Source organism: Anarrhichthys ocellatus, unplaced genomic scaffold (assembly GCF_004355925.1).
Source record: "Anarrhichthys ocellatus isolate YVR2014 unplaced genomic scaffold, GSC_Weel_1.0 scaffold23, whole genome shotgun sequence".
Lineage (NCBI taxonomy): Eukaryota > Metazoa > Chordata > Actinopteri > Perciformes > Anarhichadidae > Anarrhichthys > Anarrhichthys ocellatus.
Genome location: NW_022280053.1, coordinates 6,352,982 through 6,370,102, shown reverse-complemented (window position 1 = coordinate 6,370,102; position 17,121 = coordinate 6,352,982). Strand labels below are relative to the sequence as shown.

Sequence of the window (17,121 nt, the reverse complement as noted above, 5' to 3'; positions counted from 1 at the left end):
TTTAGATTTCAGTCCATTTATTTGAATTACTAGACAGTGATCCATAACTTCTTTGCACATCCTCAATACAGCACTTAAGACTCACGGGTAAGAGGACAATCCGTTATCTATGAGGGGACATGCACTGATGCACAAACACACACATACATGCGTGTGGACACACAAGATATTGTGCTTTACAGAAATCCCATCTTTAATTTACTGAGGTTTATTCTTAAAGATCCAAGAGAAGCTGAAGAGATGATTCCCAGTCTATATATCGTAGAAAGTGATTGAAAACACACACACGCTTGCAGAGCTGAAAGGATATGCTCCGACACTCCACTGATAACTTGGTTTCATATTTAACTTATTCCTCTTCGGTTTCAGATAGACTCTATGAAGTTGTAATTGTATTTTTTGTAGATTTGTTTCCCCCAGTTTTAAAAGGAGAATTAAGGAGTGGATTGCTTAAATGCAGTAATTGGTCATCTATGGCACAAGGTTTTTTTGTGCACACAATGTGCTTTTATTGTACATTGCTGACACACATGTCGCCTCTTTATCTGAAATACTGACAGTGTGACCAGTAAAGGGTGATATTATTGCTTCACTGCTCCTCATGCACACAACTACAACATGATAGACTCTACAAATCGATTTGTGCAGTGTAGTCTGGTTTGTAATTGCATTTCCTACTCCCTACCGTGAACAACGATGCTACTTTGTAGGTGCTGCCAAGCGTCACGCTCGACTATATAGTTCTCTGGATTGCCAGTGTTGAGGTACAGTAGATGCTACAGCAGCCATAAAGAAAGAGATCCAACTCTTTAGTTTTAACAGGAGCTATTGCAAGTTTTGTTTTCATATTAAACTCCAGTGTCTAATTAACAAACACTGACACACACACACACACTAGCTTAACAAGCCTTTGACTTTTTCCAGCTTCACCCGTACAATACAACAGTGACTTCAGAACATTGAGATAACCTATCCATTTAGGATGTTGGTGTTTAAGAGCTGGTGGCACCGGCTGCGTCTGGTCTGTTGGGAAGACGAAGGAACAAAACGGAGACATTAAAGGCTGGTATGTTTATGTATTGGTGAAAGAAGAAAAATGGCCTTGAGTAAGCAGTGTGTGAAGTTAAACATCTTGGAGGACTTACTCTGTTCTGCCTGCTGCTGTTGTTGGATCCAGTCCCAGCAAAAAACTATTCCGTCTTGAATGAAAGAAGAAAATAAAGTGGTTGTTAGAGCAGAATTTATTGTCCTGAAGTGTTATAATGCTCTGGTATTTGGTGAATTTTAAGATGTGCAACTTATGATGCAATGCACAATTAATCAGACAGAGAACAGTGCGTGACTTCTACAGTGTCGTTTCAACATTAATTATCAGTGTAATAGATCACTCTGCAATAAGGACTGGCTCTTTTATTTTACTGTAATGATAAATGAGATGTAAGCGATGCATTTAGCATCTTTAGCAACTTTTTTTCCCCCCCCGTGTCCTTCCTAGAATTGCATCCATAGCCAAATCCAATTGGTTCTCATCCAACAGAAGAGTCCCTGTGATCTAAAAGTGAGCCATCTGATGAATGAGCGCTCCAGCCAAGGATAAAACTGAGGCAGGGGCCACTGCCTTCGCAGGGGGAAATAATGAGAGTAAATGCTTACTTTGAGTTATCTGCTGCCTCCTTCAGTTCCTTGTCAAGTCTAGAGGTGAGAGTTCAAATGAAAAGATGAATATAAAGTTATTTAATAAGACAACTGAGGCTTTTGAGGAGGTGGTGCAGGTGCAGCGTTTGGGGCTTTGGAGGGACTCGCCTAATGATGCACTCTGGGATCTGGATGCAGTCCATGGGGATGGATTTGTGCAGTTCGTCCAAACTGTTCACGTACTTAATCTTACTGCTGAACTTGGTGCTGTGACAAGAGCAACACACACGCATGAAAAGCACAGTGAAAGTAACCAGCTTGGCGTCAGAGAAACTCAATTATAATCATTTATTTCTTTCAAAAGTAAAACTTAAGTAGTTTAACTCTGCTGCAGTGGGCCAATCAAAACGTGAACGGTCTTTTACTTGCATTTCTAGTCGTCCAACCACTCAAAGCCCTTTAACACTACATGACATTCACCCATTGATTCTTATCAGTAACATTTTGCTTACTGTAATCAACAACAAAGTGAGAGATCAAATGGGAATTGATGCCTTTTGTCTGGCTTATCATTTTGTAGACAATGCAATGGCAGAGTAATTTAACTTGCGAATAAGGATCAAAGGTTGAGCTCAAGATTTCTATGTCAATTAATAACTAATTATAAAAAATACAAAGAATTTAGCTGGAGACCAAAACAACTTTGAAGTATTTTTTCTTTCCAACACTCTGGTGTCTTCAAGTCCTTTGCAGGGCACTATTGTCTGTACAAATGTTCATGGCAATCCATCTATTAGTCGTCCAGATGTTTCAGTGGTGGACCGACCAATAACCTGACATTAAATGCTCGACTATCACTGCAATCCCTCAAAATGAAAATGGGATCAATTTGTACCTGATGAAGGGCTTGGTAATGGCTAGAACAGTCCTGATAAACCATGACGGATGGAGAATAATGAAGGATTTCAAATTCTTCCTGAGCCTGAAGACGACACAATATCACATGTTAGATGTGTTTATGTTGCATTTTCACAAGTTATGCTATTGTTATCTCTCACAAGATCATGATATTATCACATGACAGACCTTCTGTCAATCATCTGATAGCATTTCTTTAGCCAACCAAGGCCAGGCATTCTTCTGTGGGGTGTGGCTCCATTCAGGTACACGATCATGTAGTCCTCTGCAACCATCAGCTCCAGTGTACTGATCACATAGCTCAAGACAAACAAACACACACACACACACACACACACACACACATTTAAATACTTAAAAACTCACTGACTTTGACTTCCACCCTAGGAATTAGCACTAAACACAAAGTACAGCAGAGGCTGATGGTAATGACATTAGGTATTTGGTGATAAATGATGACATTTTGACAAAAGTTCTAACAATTCATCGGTATGGGAAGATGAACGTCTGTACACAATTTCATGGCAATCCTTCCAATGTCGACTTCTTGTGCTACAAAGAAGTACGGGGTTAACTCATGGATGTCTGTACAAATTCATCTAATACATGTTGAGGTATTTAAGTCTGAACCAAAGTGGTGGATCAACTGACAGACCTATATTGCCATCCATAGAAGCATGGCTTCATGCTCCTGAGATATCACATTCCCAAGAATGGGACGGACGGACGGACAACCACGACGGGCAGGCATAAAAATGTGACAAATACACCAAAACCATTAGCTAGTGTGTAGAACAACTAGGACAATAACATTGTAGTTGTTACATTGCGACTATAATGTTACACAACATTGTGCCACCATCACAACTGCGTACCCCTTGCAAAAACTCTCCCATTTCTGCCACTGCATCAGTCATGTATTCCAATCAGGAAACATTTCAGAAACCAAAAGGAAAACAATGTCTAGGTTTTTAACATTATGTACGTCAGAATGGTGAAATGCAAGAACAATAACCTTGTTTTGTGACTCTGAATGGCAACAATATGAGGAAATAGGAGACTGTCTTTTTCCGTGTTTGGAGAACTACCAGAACTTCAAGAAATGTCTCTACTCTGATGTAAGCTACGAGAAACTGGTACAAATGTTGCTTCATGGATGAGCTGTTTTGCTTTGAATTTCTCCTTTTTTTAAATTCTCTTGCATCCATCTCAGCAGCTCAATCAGACTTCTACCTTTAAAAAAATCCAATACTGTGAATCAAACCAATTTATTTTTGATCTCTTTCTCATTTCTCTCCTCAATCCCCCCCACCATCTCTCATTATTCTCGGTCAGCAGGGAACTTTGTCATCTCCTTTGAAAATAGTTGACAATATTTCTAGCCAACACAGTCCTCTCTAGTTTCCTCAATAACTCCTCTTTCGTCAATGACTCGGGGCTCACTCCGACTCTCCTCTCTTTCTGATCCAATGTCATTCTCCAGCTTACAAATCAACACCGCTGATCCACTCTGTTTTGTGACTATTGTGATCATCTCTCACTGACATCAAGCTGCATACCATTCACCTCCCAGCTATAGTTAACTCCTCCTCGCAAGGATTCAGACATCAAGCCATCTGGCATCAGAAAGTGCAGACGCTATGGTTTACCTCCTTTCATTTCTGTCCAAAACTCTCAGATATGCCAGCTTACTCAATATCTTTCACAGAACAGCCTGTGGGATCCCAATCACCCTGTCCAAGCATGAAATGTATCTGTGCCAGCACCACAGTGAAGACATCAACATGGGAGGTCTCTACAAACAAGCTAGACGATCACTTTAATTCAATAGTTTTCCTTGAGCAGAAAGGCCATGGCAGATTTGAAGTATTAAGAAGCTTCATCAACATGCAAAATACTATTTATAGAGAATAAAACGCATCTTTTGATTGTGGTCCCTGGTGCCGTTTGCTTTGTATGAATTCAAAAAGGATGGCTTCAGGTCTTAAAATGAAAAAGAGCCTGATATGTGTCATTAAAAGGGGTTTCAGCACTGCTAGCAGCTCTGTGAGACTTTGTTGCTTTGAGATACATGTATGCCGGCATGCAAACATGCTCACAATGACAATGCTAACATGTTGAGGTTTAGCAAGCATGTCAATGTTAGCTTGTTTGCATGGAAATAAAATGGCAAATTAACTCTAAAAGCAAACATGGTGATCCTCTGACTTTTCCACTAGCGCCACCATGAGGTTGGATGAAATCTCAAAGGGTCACCAAAGTAAGGGTTTGTCCTCTGGGGACCATGAATGACTGTACAACATATCACTGCAATCCATCAGATAGTTTTTAAGCCATGCATGCTAGCGGCATGGTTCTATGGATGGCAGTATAGGTCTGTCAGTCGATCCACCACATTCGTTCAGAGTCAAATAACATTTACTAAATTAATTTGTACAGAGATTCAAGCTAAAAAGGAAAGGCATAACATTACTCCAAGGGCAATAACTGATATTTCTCGACAACTTAAAAAGTAGGCCAGTGTATAAACTATTGAAAAAGTAAAAGAGTGTGTGTGTGTGTGTGTGTGTGTGTGTGTGTGTGTGCGCGCGTGCGTGCGTGCGTGCGTCATTGCAGAGTAAAACTCACAGGAAGAGGTTCTCCATTATTTCATGGTAGTCCTCTCTGTCACTGTCTGGCAGGAAACAGGCAGCAAACACTATGATGGCATTCCCTCCGTTGCTATAGTAGCCTTGATAAAAACACAAAAATAAAAGTAATAAGAGTTAACTGATTCTGTTCCATTGTTGGTGAGAGCTTAACCTTAATTAGCATAGTTTTCATAACTTGATTGCTCCCATATTTTCCTCTTTTTTGTTCAGTTAATCTGCCAATCTGTGTCTCTATTGTCTGACTGTCTCTCCGTCTCGTTTCCTCTCACTATTTTAATGATAACTAATGATATTTCCTTTTATTTACCAACCCATTCATCACCAAATTTGGTGTCACTCAGACAGAGGGTCTTTTATCTAAGTGACAGAGCTTGTGATATTGTCAGTGACAGATATCTTGGTTTCCATGGGATGGCTGTGTTTCACTTAAGCCCGCAGCACAGTGGGAAGAAAATACGCTACCTTCCCGTGGCCCTTGGATGTTAGAGGGCCCCATAGAGAGGAAAGAAAGAGATGGGGCCCCTGCCTGTGAAACCAAAGCCTGATGCCGTATCCGGCCTCAATTTAAGACCCAGGTCCCCCAGCAGCCTTAAATGTGGCAACATAGATGGCGCAAAAGCAACTAAAAGTGTTTTAGTAAGGGTTGGGTGACCATTAGAAAAAGCCCCAATGCTCCCTGGCTCTCTCTGTGTTTTGTCGAGCTGAAATGATAAGTCAATTAATTAAGTAGTGACAGAAAAGGGTATTATTTTAATAATAGATTACAATTTTTCAAGCTTGAATGCCAAGAAAGTTTTGGTTATAGCATCTCAAATGTGAGGCTTTGCAGCCTTTATTTTCTGACATTTTATAGAGTAATAATTTGAGAAAGTTTTTGACAGATTCACTGAAAATGCAGCCCTAGTGTTTCGATTATTGTTGTGCAGAGCGCTATCAACACATTCCCACACACGTTCCCATCATTTTGTGTAGATGCAACCACACCCATTTCTCTGTGTTTTTTCTTTGATTGGTCACTTGTCTATTCACACTAGAGAGTTGTAAGGGACTGCAGAGGCCACCCTTTATCAAAAACACAGTGTATATTGTTGTCAAGTGGCCAATTTATAACTTGAACCCTATTGTTCTAATGTGCGGAGGACGTGAAAATGTCCACCGTGTTTTGTTTGTGGAGAGTTCCCTTTCGGGTGGCCACTGGATGATGTATTACTCATCAGCCTCATTCTGCCGTCTCAGTACCCGAGAAGTGGCAGACGCCAGCTCCAAAACAATAGCTGATTGTGATACAGTAGACCAGAGATTATGACTTTTATAGTGTGCTGTTACTTCCAGAATCAGATATTCAGACCTGCTGTCGACTCAAGCGCAACATATTTACTGTGTACAATCATTAAGTATTCCCACATAAATTCTCACATTTTTTCAGATCTATCTTAAAACCTATTGATGCACTAACCTTATACTTTACGATGAAAAAATGTGATATTCAAAATGTCTGACAAGAAAAAAAATTATACATCCATTTCCAACCTCTGTAATAAACCTAAACTCAATAAATAATGTTTATATGTAATGTAAGTATTTCCACCTTTACTACAACGAGTTGCATTAGCTTGGACTGGTGTTTCTAGCAGCTGTTTAGGAGAATTATCTGCAAATAAAAATAGATTAAATCATATTTTAAACCCAGAAATGCAACAGTGGAGGTGATTAGTGTCTGCAGAGCTTCTGCTCAGGATGCGAACAAACTCAGCAACCTGCCTCCAAGAAAATATTCCAGCCTAATAGCTGTGAGCACACGGTAATACTGAAGGCAATTTACTACCACTTCGATCAACTTCTAATTTTAGCGGATAGACAGGAAGAGGCCACTGTTTAGAGTTTACTGAATAAGTCAAATATGATTCTGAAAAGTGGCCATAGTGGAAATTATGCCCTTGCATAGGCTCTTTAATAGTCACCTCCGTGGGAGATGACTCTCATGTAAGGCTCGATGACCTTCATGTTGATGCGGTGCTCCTGCTCCCCAATGACGACCGTCCTCCATAGTTTGCCGTCCTGGCGCTCCTCCTCAGCGCTGTATGTCGGGATTGGATTGTAAGGCTCACTTGTCCTGCTCCTATTGGCTGCATTGGGGTCTGATAGAAGAAAAGACCAATACTGTGTTATAGGCACAGGTGTTACTAACATCATTGGGGATGGCTCTGCTGAGTTCAAATGTGTGACATTTAATCAGCATGTACAATACCAGGACCCTGCAACTGAAGCAGCTAAATGGAATTCAGCCATCAAAAGAGGTACTGGTAAAACGATTTAGAGGGGAGATATTATGAAAAACTCACTTTCTCAGTGCTTGTGCACATACATTTGGATATCTGGAGTGCCTACCAATCCACAAACTGTGAAATAAGACAACCCAGTCAGTTTCTCTGTGGGCTGCTTAGGTCAGAAAACATGTGATTCAATGAGCCATTCAGATCTGGCTCCCCTTCCTATGTCGCATGCAGGATTCCTATCGGAGTCTCTCCACCCACGGCTTGAAAACTGCCTTTGCAAAGGTGCCAATCAGAGCACACTGGTCTATTTCGGGAGGGGGGACAGAGGGTAACACAAATATATTCAGACAGGCAGAATAAAGAAGTGTTTTTTGAACATCAGCAGAAGCCCAAAATACAAATATGAACCTAAAAATTAGCATGATACGTCCTCTTTAAATTCATGGTCAACCTTGGTGGTTTGTGGAATTAGACCATAAAGCATAATAAGTTATAGTAGATGCATCAAACTGACATTGTCTGTATCCTGAATGACCCACCTTCCCAGTCCATTTCATGGTCCATGTAGTCAAGGTAATCCCCCTCATCAGGAGTGTCCAGGTCATCAACATTAATGTCAAGATCATCTGGCGTCTCCCCCAAGTCATCCTCGCTCTGGTCCAGTGACAGGCTGATTCGAGGGGCAGAGAGCTTTTTTCTTTGGCTGGGACCTCCTTGCAGGGGAAGAGAGGTAGGCGGGACTACAACAAAACAATACATAAAAACAGTTGGTCACTTTCTTTCATTTGTTTCACTGTTGGTATATTTTAAATCATGAGCATTGGTTGACTGATACTCACCGGGTCTGCCTTCGCCCCCTTCAGAGTTCATTTTACTCTCTGATGCCAGGTCCATCCCCACGAGGACCTATGAGAAGATAATTACAGTTATTAAATATGATACAACAGAAACCTGGAGATTATCCAGACTGTGGTGTAATGCAGCACCTGTGATTCCTCTAATCTGAATCTGGAATCTTAATCTGATTTTTAAGTGAAGAAGACTAGTTGAATGCAAATTTCAACTTGAGCTAAACATTAAAACAAGTAGTGGAATTTAAATTTGCTCAAGTACTGCACTTGAGGATATTTGAGGTACTTTACATGAGAATTTCCATTTCTTTATACTTCAACTCCAGTACATTTTAGAGGGAAATACTTTTTTCTTTTTATTCCACTACATTTATGTGGTCGCCTTAGTCACAAGTTACTTTACAGATTAATACTTTACATATAAAACACATGATACATGTCATTCATAAACAGTGTCACATCATATAGTTTGTCCACCAGAGAGCACTGACACGTCTATTTAACTGTATATATGCATGTATGTGCAGCTTAGTATGAACCTTGATCACAATTCTTTAAAAAAACAAATCTAAGAGATCCACGTGAACATCAACGTTAATCTTGTGTGTTCATGTTGAAAGAGTACCATGGGACAATATACCTGAGTCAGACATCACAATCAGTAATGGCCTCAAAACCTCCAGCATCTGTCGGACTATACTACAAAGCATTAGTAAAAGAAGCCCCCCAAACACCAGCATGTGTTAACAGACGGTGTAGGCAATGGATTTTACTTAATAATCTATCTATACCACTGATATATTTCCACAGCTCAGAGAACAGGGGGAGTAAGATAACAATGGTAAGGTTGTAAGGGGAGGGATGAGGAAAATGAGAAAGCTTTTGAGGTTAAAGGTCATCTTCCCCAGGGAATAATCCTTCCATTCAAACTGGAGGAGGGGGAGGATTCTGAGGCGCGGGGGGGGGTTGTTACATCATGACAAGCTCATTCCCCCTCCTCGCTGTCTTCTTCTATTGCTGATTCAAATCGAATGACCGTACGCTCGCATGAGCACAGATTGGGCAGAGATGCAAATTCACAGTGAGTCACGTGTGCTCATTCGCATGAAAAAATAAACAGCCTTGTTCCTCTTCGGGAGACTCTGCCTGGAACAAGGAAGATGCGATTGTAATACAGCTGCAAAAGAAAAATGACGATGGCCGACTCGTAATGCTGACGATTCACATGTACAGTATGTGCACACACAACAGAGACAACAAACATACAATGACACGCTATCCGACATCGCAGAACAACAAAAACCAGCCTCAGCTGTTATGTGCATCCTCCATGGAGGATGCTGAGCTGCTTCAGATCCACTTCAACAGCACAGCACAGGATCACAGTGCTGATGACAGCAGCTCCTCCCTCACTCTCGCTTCCTGTCTGCTGGCTGTGAGGGGAAAAAAAATTACAAGAACATATCCCTTTATCTTCTTTGTGTCTCCGTGGAATAAAAGCCATTTACTCACCACTGCTGGGGCTCGGGAATCTCTGTCCTTTTGCGTGGTTCAGTGCATGGATGTACTTCCAAGTTCCCTGCCTATTTCCTTTTTTTCCCAGCCTCTCGATGGAGATGCTCAGCTTACGGACAGCTCACAGCTTCCACCATTTTGTGGTCACATGACTGGGCCATTACCAAATAAGGGCGATCACCTGCTAGAACAGCTCTCTGCACAGCAGCTTCCTCAGGCAGTGTTACTGAATGGAGATATAGGAGGAGTTGTGTTTGTGTCATTATTCTCCTCGACTGGAGGGGGTAAACTCTGCGTGTATGTGTAAACGCTGTTATGTCATTACTACCTAGTAATGTGGGTCTGCCTTTAATGCCCGACAGTAGATTTATGAGCCTGACTTTGCAGTTACAAGATTATATTAGCCCTTGGGGTTAAAAAAAAAAAAAAAAAAAAAAAAGCAATAATCAGCTGTCAGTTTCATGCGCTGATAATATTCACACGCTTTACCACAGGCTGGTAAGAATATAGCGACTGAACCAAAGCAAATATCTGATGCTTACCATTCCCCTGTATGTAAGGCAACTTCAAGTGTGTTCTTTATATTCTGTATTAGCTTTGAACTTTTTAACCCTTAAACAAGCAAACTACTGTATGGCTGCAAAGCTAAAAAGCAATAGTACCTGTCCTAGACAGTCTCTCCTTCCGTGTGGAAACAGGTCTGGTTCTCTGCACAGGTCTAACTCCGCTGACTGACTCTTTTCACTTACCACTGTTCAGTCCCGACAGGAAGGCAGGAAGACAGAGAGCAGCCTGTCAGACCTTTGCACATTGTTGACCATTGTTTGGTTCAAAGGTTGTTGCCACAGTGTGCCAATCCACCACGTCTGGAGCTCCAGCATACAGCAGACACGCCCCAAAAACAGCTTTTGGTTAATCAGTGCAATGCTGCCGCTGTCATATATCATGAGATACCTCTGGTTTTTTTCCTCATATACATTTTTTAATGTCAATAAAAAGGCACAGAATCCAGTTCATCTAAATACAGAAATGACATGTGGTTTCAATGTCTCTGATTTAAAGTAAGAAAAATATTATTTTCATAGGCTACATGGTTGTTGTTACATAAAAACATCAGCATAAATATATAGTAAGGCACTCTAGTTCCCTGCAGGCTATTCTTTCACTTCCTCCTCCCAGAGCTGTGAAGCAGGGAGGGTTGCATAGACAAGACTTTGTCTAACCAGTTTGATACCATTTAATGTTGACTATCAAACAGCATGGGAATGAAAGGAACTCCTCTGTAATAGTTTAGTACAATGATTAACTGGCATTGCAGTTGTCCATTTCTCTTCTTTAGCAACAGAAAATGTGCTTTTCTACCATGTATTAAGAAATGGCATATTCTGTCTGTGTTTTTACAGTGGAATAGATAAATATAAGATAAATGTCCTGACAATGCTGTCACATTGCCTTTCTTTGATGTCTGTGAACAAGCTGCAACCGACAGCAAATAATAGATAAAAATGTCCATAAAAGTGTTACAACATGTGACTGTATAACCTGTCTCCTTGTTCCTCAAGGGGAAACCACCACTTTGTTTGTTTTTAAGTTCTGGCAACCACAGCTGCCAGTATTTTACCGTATATTACACAGAATGTTTTTTACTGTGGGTCTAACCAGTCCATGTTGTCTCTGAAGATGGTATCTTTGACAGCTTTGAAGACCACCCGGATGTTGTTTGTGTCCGTGGCACAGGTGTAGTGTCTGTAAAGGGGTTTAGGATGCCCGCGGTGGTTCTCCATATACATTTGCAAGATGAATTGTTCCGCGGATCTGGCATCACACTGAGGCCCTGTGGAGGCAAATGTGGTCAAAATCTTCTTTTAGCAAAACAAATTACATAATTTTTCACTCATTTAATTCTGCCACAATAATAGGCACTCTATAGTTAACTATATAGTGAAGAGTCAAGTGAAAATTTAGACTGTTAGCAGAAATTAGTGTGGAAGTCATGGACGACTAACATTTTGTTCCATTGTGGGATTTCTTTTCTTTTCGCTATCAATTAATCTTCTGATTCTATTCTTGATTAGTTTTGATACGTGTTGGAGAAAATATTCAGAACTAATCAATTAATCATTTCACCTCAACTCAGAATACTCAAACAGAATAAAATGACAATTACCAGTAAATGCCGGGAAGTAGGTTGCCAAATGAGACCGTTTGATTTTCTCCTCTAGCAAGTCCCTTTTGTTCAGGAAGAGGATGATGGAGGAGTCTTGGAACCAAGGGTACGAGAGGATGGTCTTGAACAAGGCGAGGCTCTCTCTCAGTCGATTCTGTAGGAGGTGAGAAAAGACAAAAGACTAATGTATGGAAATAATAGTTGTTTTTACAGCTGGATGGTGAATGAAGGAAAAGTTACTAAGAAATGTAGCCATGACACGAGGAATAAAAAATCATTAGGAATTTTGAAGCAGACTGAGAGGTTTTGACCTTACATCATTCTCACTCTCGTAAAGGACTTGATCGTACTCGCTGAGGGCCGCCAGAAATATGATGGAGGTGACATTCTCAAAACAGTGGATCCATTTCTTCCTCTCTGAGCGCTGACCACCCACATCCACCATCCTAGACACATGACCATGGATTGAAGTAAAATATGAAATGTCCTTAAAGGAATCATTCAGCATTTTGAGAAAATATACTTATTTGCGTTCTTGCTGAGAGTTAAATAAGAAGATGCTAAATATGAAGCTAGAGCTTAGCATAAATACTGGAAACAGAGGGAAAAGGCTAGCGTGGTTCTGTCCAAAGGTTTAAAAAAAAAAGTCAGCCTACCAAATGATTTTCTGACTAAAACAATACACAAAGAAGAATTGTAATTGGGTTTTAGCACCCAGCAAACACTATGTTGTGTAATACAAGGTCAATACCCTACCTGAAGATGACCTGTGAAAGGTCAAAGGGGTACTCTATGATGCCTGTGGTGGGGATCCTGACCCTCAAGACGTCTTGCACGGTGGGGATGTACAACAGGCCCGTGATTCTGTCCAAGTCGTCGAGGTAACTGAAAAGTTAACAACAATGAATCCACATTTCATAGTCTGACAGGATAAAAGAGAACGTTAAACAGAAATTTGTATTGGTTGCATGCATATTAATAACTAAGTTGTATCAGTATGAATCCCCATTCTTAAGTATAAGTTGATGAATACAAAATGAAGCACTGCAAAAGCTTTGGTCCTGTGAAAGAGCCTTGGGTTTATATAAAAGTCTTACTATTTGGCAGAGTCAGACAACTGGAATTCCCTCCTGCGGTCGTAGCATCTTTGAACACTGCGGTCATTCCACACCCTCCTAATGCCGTCCACCTGCCAAGCCTCCAGAGTGGACACCTGGTCTGCCTCCACTTGGCTCAGCTTCTGTGCGTCGCTCTGACACACACAAGACATCCACAGGGGATTTTTCTAAACACACATTTTCAATTGTTGACTGACCTATTAATAGACCATCAGGAGGATGAGAACTGCAACAGAACTCCAATCTCGAACTAGGTGGATTTTGTGGAAATAAACAGAAACTCTTATGTGGTAAAAGTAGTTTGCACTCTATGGATGTTAATGTCCACCATTTTTGGTCTGGACTGAAATATCTCGACAACTATTGGACCGATTGCCATGTCATGGTCCCCAGACTATAAACTCTAATGATGTTGGTGATCCCCTGACTCTCCCTCCAGCGCCACCATGAGGTTCACATTTGAGGTTCACATTTGTGTCTCTAGCAGCACCATCGGGTTAAGATTTGAATTTGTCCAATACTTCGGTTCATGACCTGCAAAACAAATTCCCATCAGTCTGAGCTGTACGTTATGCTTAGTGCTAAGTATCAAGTGTTATCACGTTAACGTCCCAAACTAAGATGGTAAACATAGCCTATTAGCCCGCTGACTTTAGCATTTAGCTCAAAGTACGGCCTCACAGAGCTGCCAGCATGGCTGTAGACTCTTGTTGTCAGTGACACACTGAGCTTTATTGAAGCTTTATTTATTTTTTTAAACCTGCACAGTTTCTCACAATGTTCTGGTCATCGATGTAGTCAATCCGTAGAGTCTTCATGGCGTCGATCAGCGCCTGGATGGATGTGACGATGTTCTGAAACACCAGCCGAGCGAAACCTTTCCTGTCAGCTTCACTGTATCCAGTGCCATGGAGGATCCTCATCTGTTTGATGAACGTGCTCTTCCCACTTTCACCAGTCCCTAGGCAAATGAGATGAATGAGACCAAAGGATGAAAAATGGAATAAGATCAAAGCAATGCCAGAAATAGGACAAGCATTTAAAAAAAAAAAAAAAAAAGAAAGAAAGAAATCATCTGAACATCAATCAGTTGCAGCTAAACAGGATTTCGGCAACAAACAAACCAGAAATCTGTATTCTTAACAATGCAAGAAAATGTTTAGATGTTCAAGTTTCACAGATTTGGTGTTTATTTCCCAAGCTATAGCTGTGAGTATGTATACGTGAGTGGGCGCATATAGTATATACTTGGTTTCTTCAGGTGTATGCAAGCTGTCAACCTTGCATGTGTTTCTATTAAACGCCCCATTACTGAGGTTTTTGCTGAGATACAACAGCATGCACGGGTACTGGTAAGCATGCTCTTTATTTTACATCTGAAGGTTTGCGTTTGATCCACACGAGTCAATGCACAGCCATGTGCCTCTAAGTGAAACAGTTTCCTGCCGCCTGGTTGTTAATTTCTCTCGATAAGAGTGTCGGTTAAGCACCTAAAATGCCAGAAATGTTAACCATTAGACTGACCTTTACAGGAGAATATTCCAATCTCCAAACTCAAGTTGAAGTTTAAAGCAGCGCTGGCCTTTAAAACAAAGTCCTTCAGGCATTGTTTCCAACGTACCCAACAGTCAAGCTTTTATAAGTGGGCTGTTTTGATATATCTGGGAAATATAGGCCTCATTTGAAGCTGTGACTTATTTCATTCGACTGATACCCATCACCCATCATGGTCGCCAAAATAAAGCTTTGCACTATATGAAACAATCATTGTCTTTTTATGTTCTGCACTCTGCTCTTTCAACTAACTTGTTAAATGTATTTTGCATATGCACAATTCAGACAAAAGCAGCAAAGCAAAACAAAACAATAAGAAGACAGCCTGCATGCATTGCATTGACCCAACATAGCTTTTACAATTAATCATTATAATTGCAGACTCTGTCTTGTGAGCTAAAACATCCTAATCTAGCAACAGCACATAAAGCAGGCCTTCAGCAAGTATTCGAAAAATGCAAAAGGTAACCTGTAGGCCTACCTACAATAAAAAGCCACAGTGCAATCAAAACACATACCAAAGCCTTGCTATCTATCGATCCAGATACTTTTGTATTTGCAGGGTTTCTCAGTCAATCGTCTACTGTGGTCCAGACTGGAATATCTCTAACTATATACTTTTAACTTTTGGGTGGATCATGGTCCCCAGAGGATGAATCTTTTGGTTTTGGTGAAATGTCCCAACAACCATTGAATGGACTGTCAAGCCATTTATGAGAACCACGCCACGTTAAGGATTATTTCACCCACAAAATAACTTTAATCCAGTAACCGGTTTGTGCAGCAGAAGATAATCTGCATCGTTCACGATGACCACTATCTTCTTTAAAAGACTTACTAACGTCTGCCAGCTTCACGCAATTGACAGCAACACTTGACAAACAACCAATCGGATTGCAGCGGGGCAACAAGCAATCAGCCCCACATGGCATCAGATTTGTGCTATCCGCTGTCACTACCAAAGGCTTTGGGAATGCGTATTGTTGTTTTTCCCAAACTCCCGGCACTTGGTGGTGTGAGTTTGGGGCTAGCCACACAAAGCGGCCTCTCCCGCCAAGCTCAATTAAAACACAATAACACTACTCTATCCAGCCACTGCACTTAATTTGCAGATGAGGATGTTATGCATTTATGAAGAATTATATTCATTTCTAAATTCCACTAAATATACATTCTTTTTTCTGAGGTCACCTCTAGCCTGTAATGACAGCAGGACAGAGGTGAGTGTACGTCGTAGATGTTTAGACATCTCTGGTAATATCTAAAAAGTTGGAAAACTGACTAAGATGGTGAACATGGGAAATATTATGTCTGTCAAGCATATACGTTAGTATGCGGATGTTAAAATTTAGCTCAACGCACCCATGGAAAATGTTGCACTCAGTAGCCTACATAATTTGGTCAAAGTTCTTAAAAAAAAAAAAAAAAAAACTAAAGTTGGCCAATAAAAACAATTTGCTCCTGAATCAATGTCTAAACTAACAATATAAGTAAAGCAGGCTCCATCACACTACAGCTACCATACTTTATTTCTAACATATCATTAAATCACATTGACTACTGGATGATGCCTCATCACAGGCACTTCTTTTGTTACAACAAGATTTCTGTTGAGCTAAATGAGTCAGTATAGATCAACCCAGACACGGAAACAAAAAACGTTTGGCTTACAAATTACAGTAATTCTATTCACCTGAGTTGCAACCATTAAATGAAATATAAAACAACCTATAATGATAACAGTTTTAAGTCATTTTGTGGACTACATTTAAATGGCAATATTCAAATTTTGATGGACTATATATTCAACGTCCATTTTTGTGAGTTTTAAATGTGTCAGAAGGTGAAAATGTAGTATTTAATTGTTTCCAAACATTTTCAATCACAGTGTGAACGTATGGAAGTATATTCATAAAGTAAACTGGCACTCACCTAAAAGCAGCAACTTTAACTCCTTGTGAGATTTCTTTTTATCAAGACGAAGTTGCCTCTCTATTTCTTTGTGTACCCTGCGTCTCTCCTTATTCTCATCACTATCTGGCCGGCAGCACTCATCCATTCTTGTAGTCGACGAGCCGCTTTAGGTGAAACTGTGCCGCAGCTGACAGGGATTTAGTGAACTGAATGGATATCAACTTTTCACCGACCTGTCCCGACCGGACAGGTCGGTGAGTCCTACTGCCTCATGCAGGATCCAGTTCAGGTGCATTCCGCATTCCTGGGGAGGCGGGCGGATGGGCGGCCTGGCCTGGCAAAAGGCAATGCGAGTCTATGTAGGCGGCTCTTGTGTATCTGCTTACAAATCCACGCTCCAAAAAGGCCGCTGAATCTGAAAGTCTATGCAGGAGGGGAAACATAATGGGGGACACCCAGGTGCATTACAAAACATCTGTTTAAATGGGTTTAATCCGACTCTCTCTCTCTCTCTCTCTCTCT

At 40.8% G+C, this 17,121-nt stretch overlaps 2 protein-coding genes across 4 annotated transcripts; both read right to left on the bottom strand.

Annotated features, from left to right (window-relative positions):
- prune2 (prune homolog 2 with BCH domain) lies at positions 1–10,622 on the bottom strand. Of its 3 annotated transcripts, none has more exons than XM_031860099.1 (13): positions 10,509–10,622; positions 9,844–10,072; positions 9,639–9,764; positions 8,320–8,386; positions 8,020–8,220; positions 7,166–7,342; positions 5,182–5,284; positions 2,722–2,853; positions 2,531–2,617; positions 1,804–1,902; positions 1,654–1,692; positions 1,146–1,199; positions 1–1,023 (listed from the first exon to the last, which is right to left on the bottom strand). In XM_031860099.1, exons 3-13 carry the CDS (start codon positions 9,654–9,656, stop codon positions 993–995), a joined length of 1,008 nt encoding a protein of 335 aa, XP_031715959.1. In that variant the 5' UTR covers positions 9,657–9,764; positions 9,844–10,072; positions 10,509–10,622; the 3' UTR covers positions 1–992. The 3 variants fall into 3 exon arrangements, with proteins under 3 accessions (XP_031715959.1, XP_031715960.1, XP_031715961.1); XM_031860100.1 differs by having other exon boundaries at positions 10,596–10,611; XM_031860101.1 differs by lacking the exon at positions 9,639–9,764.
- Positions 10,623–10,852: 230 nt separating this feature from the next.
- Positions 10,853–16,816, bottom strand: LOC116390473 (guanine nucleotide-binding protein subunit alpha-11-like). Its single transcript, XM_031860203.1, has 7 exons — positions 16,618–16,816; positions 13,908–14,092; positions 13,111–13,265; positions 12,770–12,898; positions 12,330–12,459; positions 12,014–12,167; positions 10,853–11,680 (listed from the first exon to the last, which is right to left on the bottom strand). Exons 1-7 carry the CDS (start codon positions 16,742–16,744, stop codon positions 11,490–11,492), a joined length of 1,071 nt encoding a protein of 356 aa, XP_031716063.1. The 5' UTR covers positions 16,745–16,816; the 3' UTR covers positions 10,853–11,489.
- Positions 16,817–17,121: the final 305 nt, after the last annotated feature.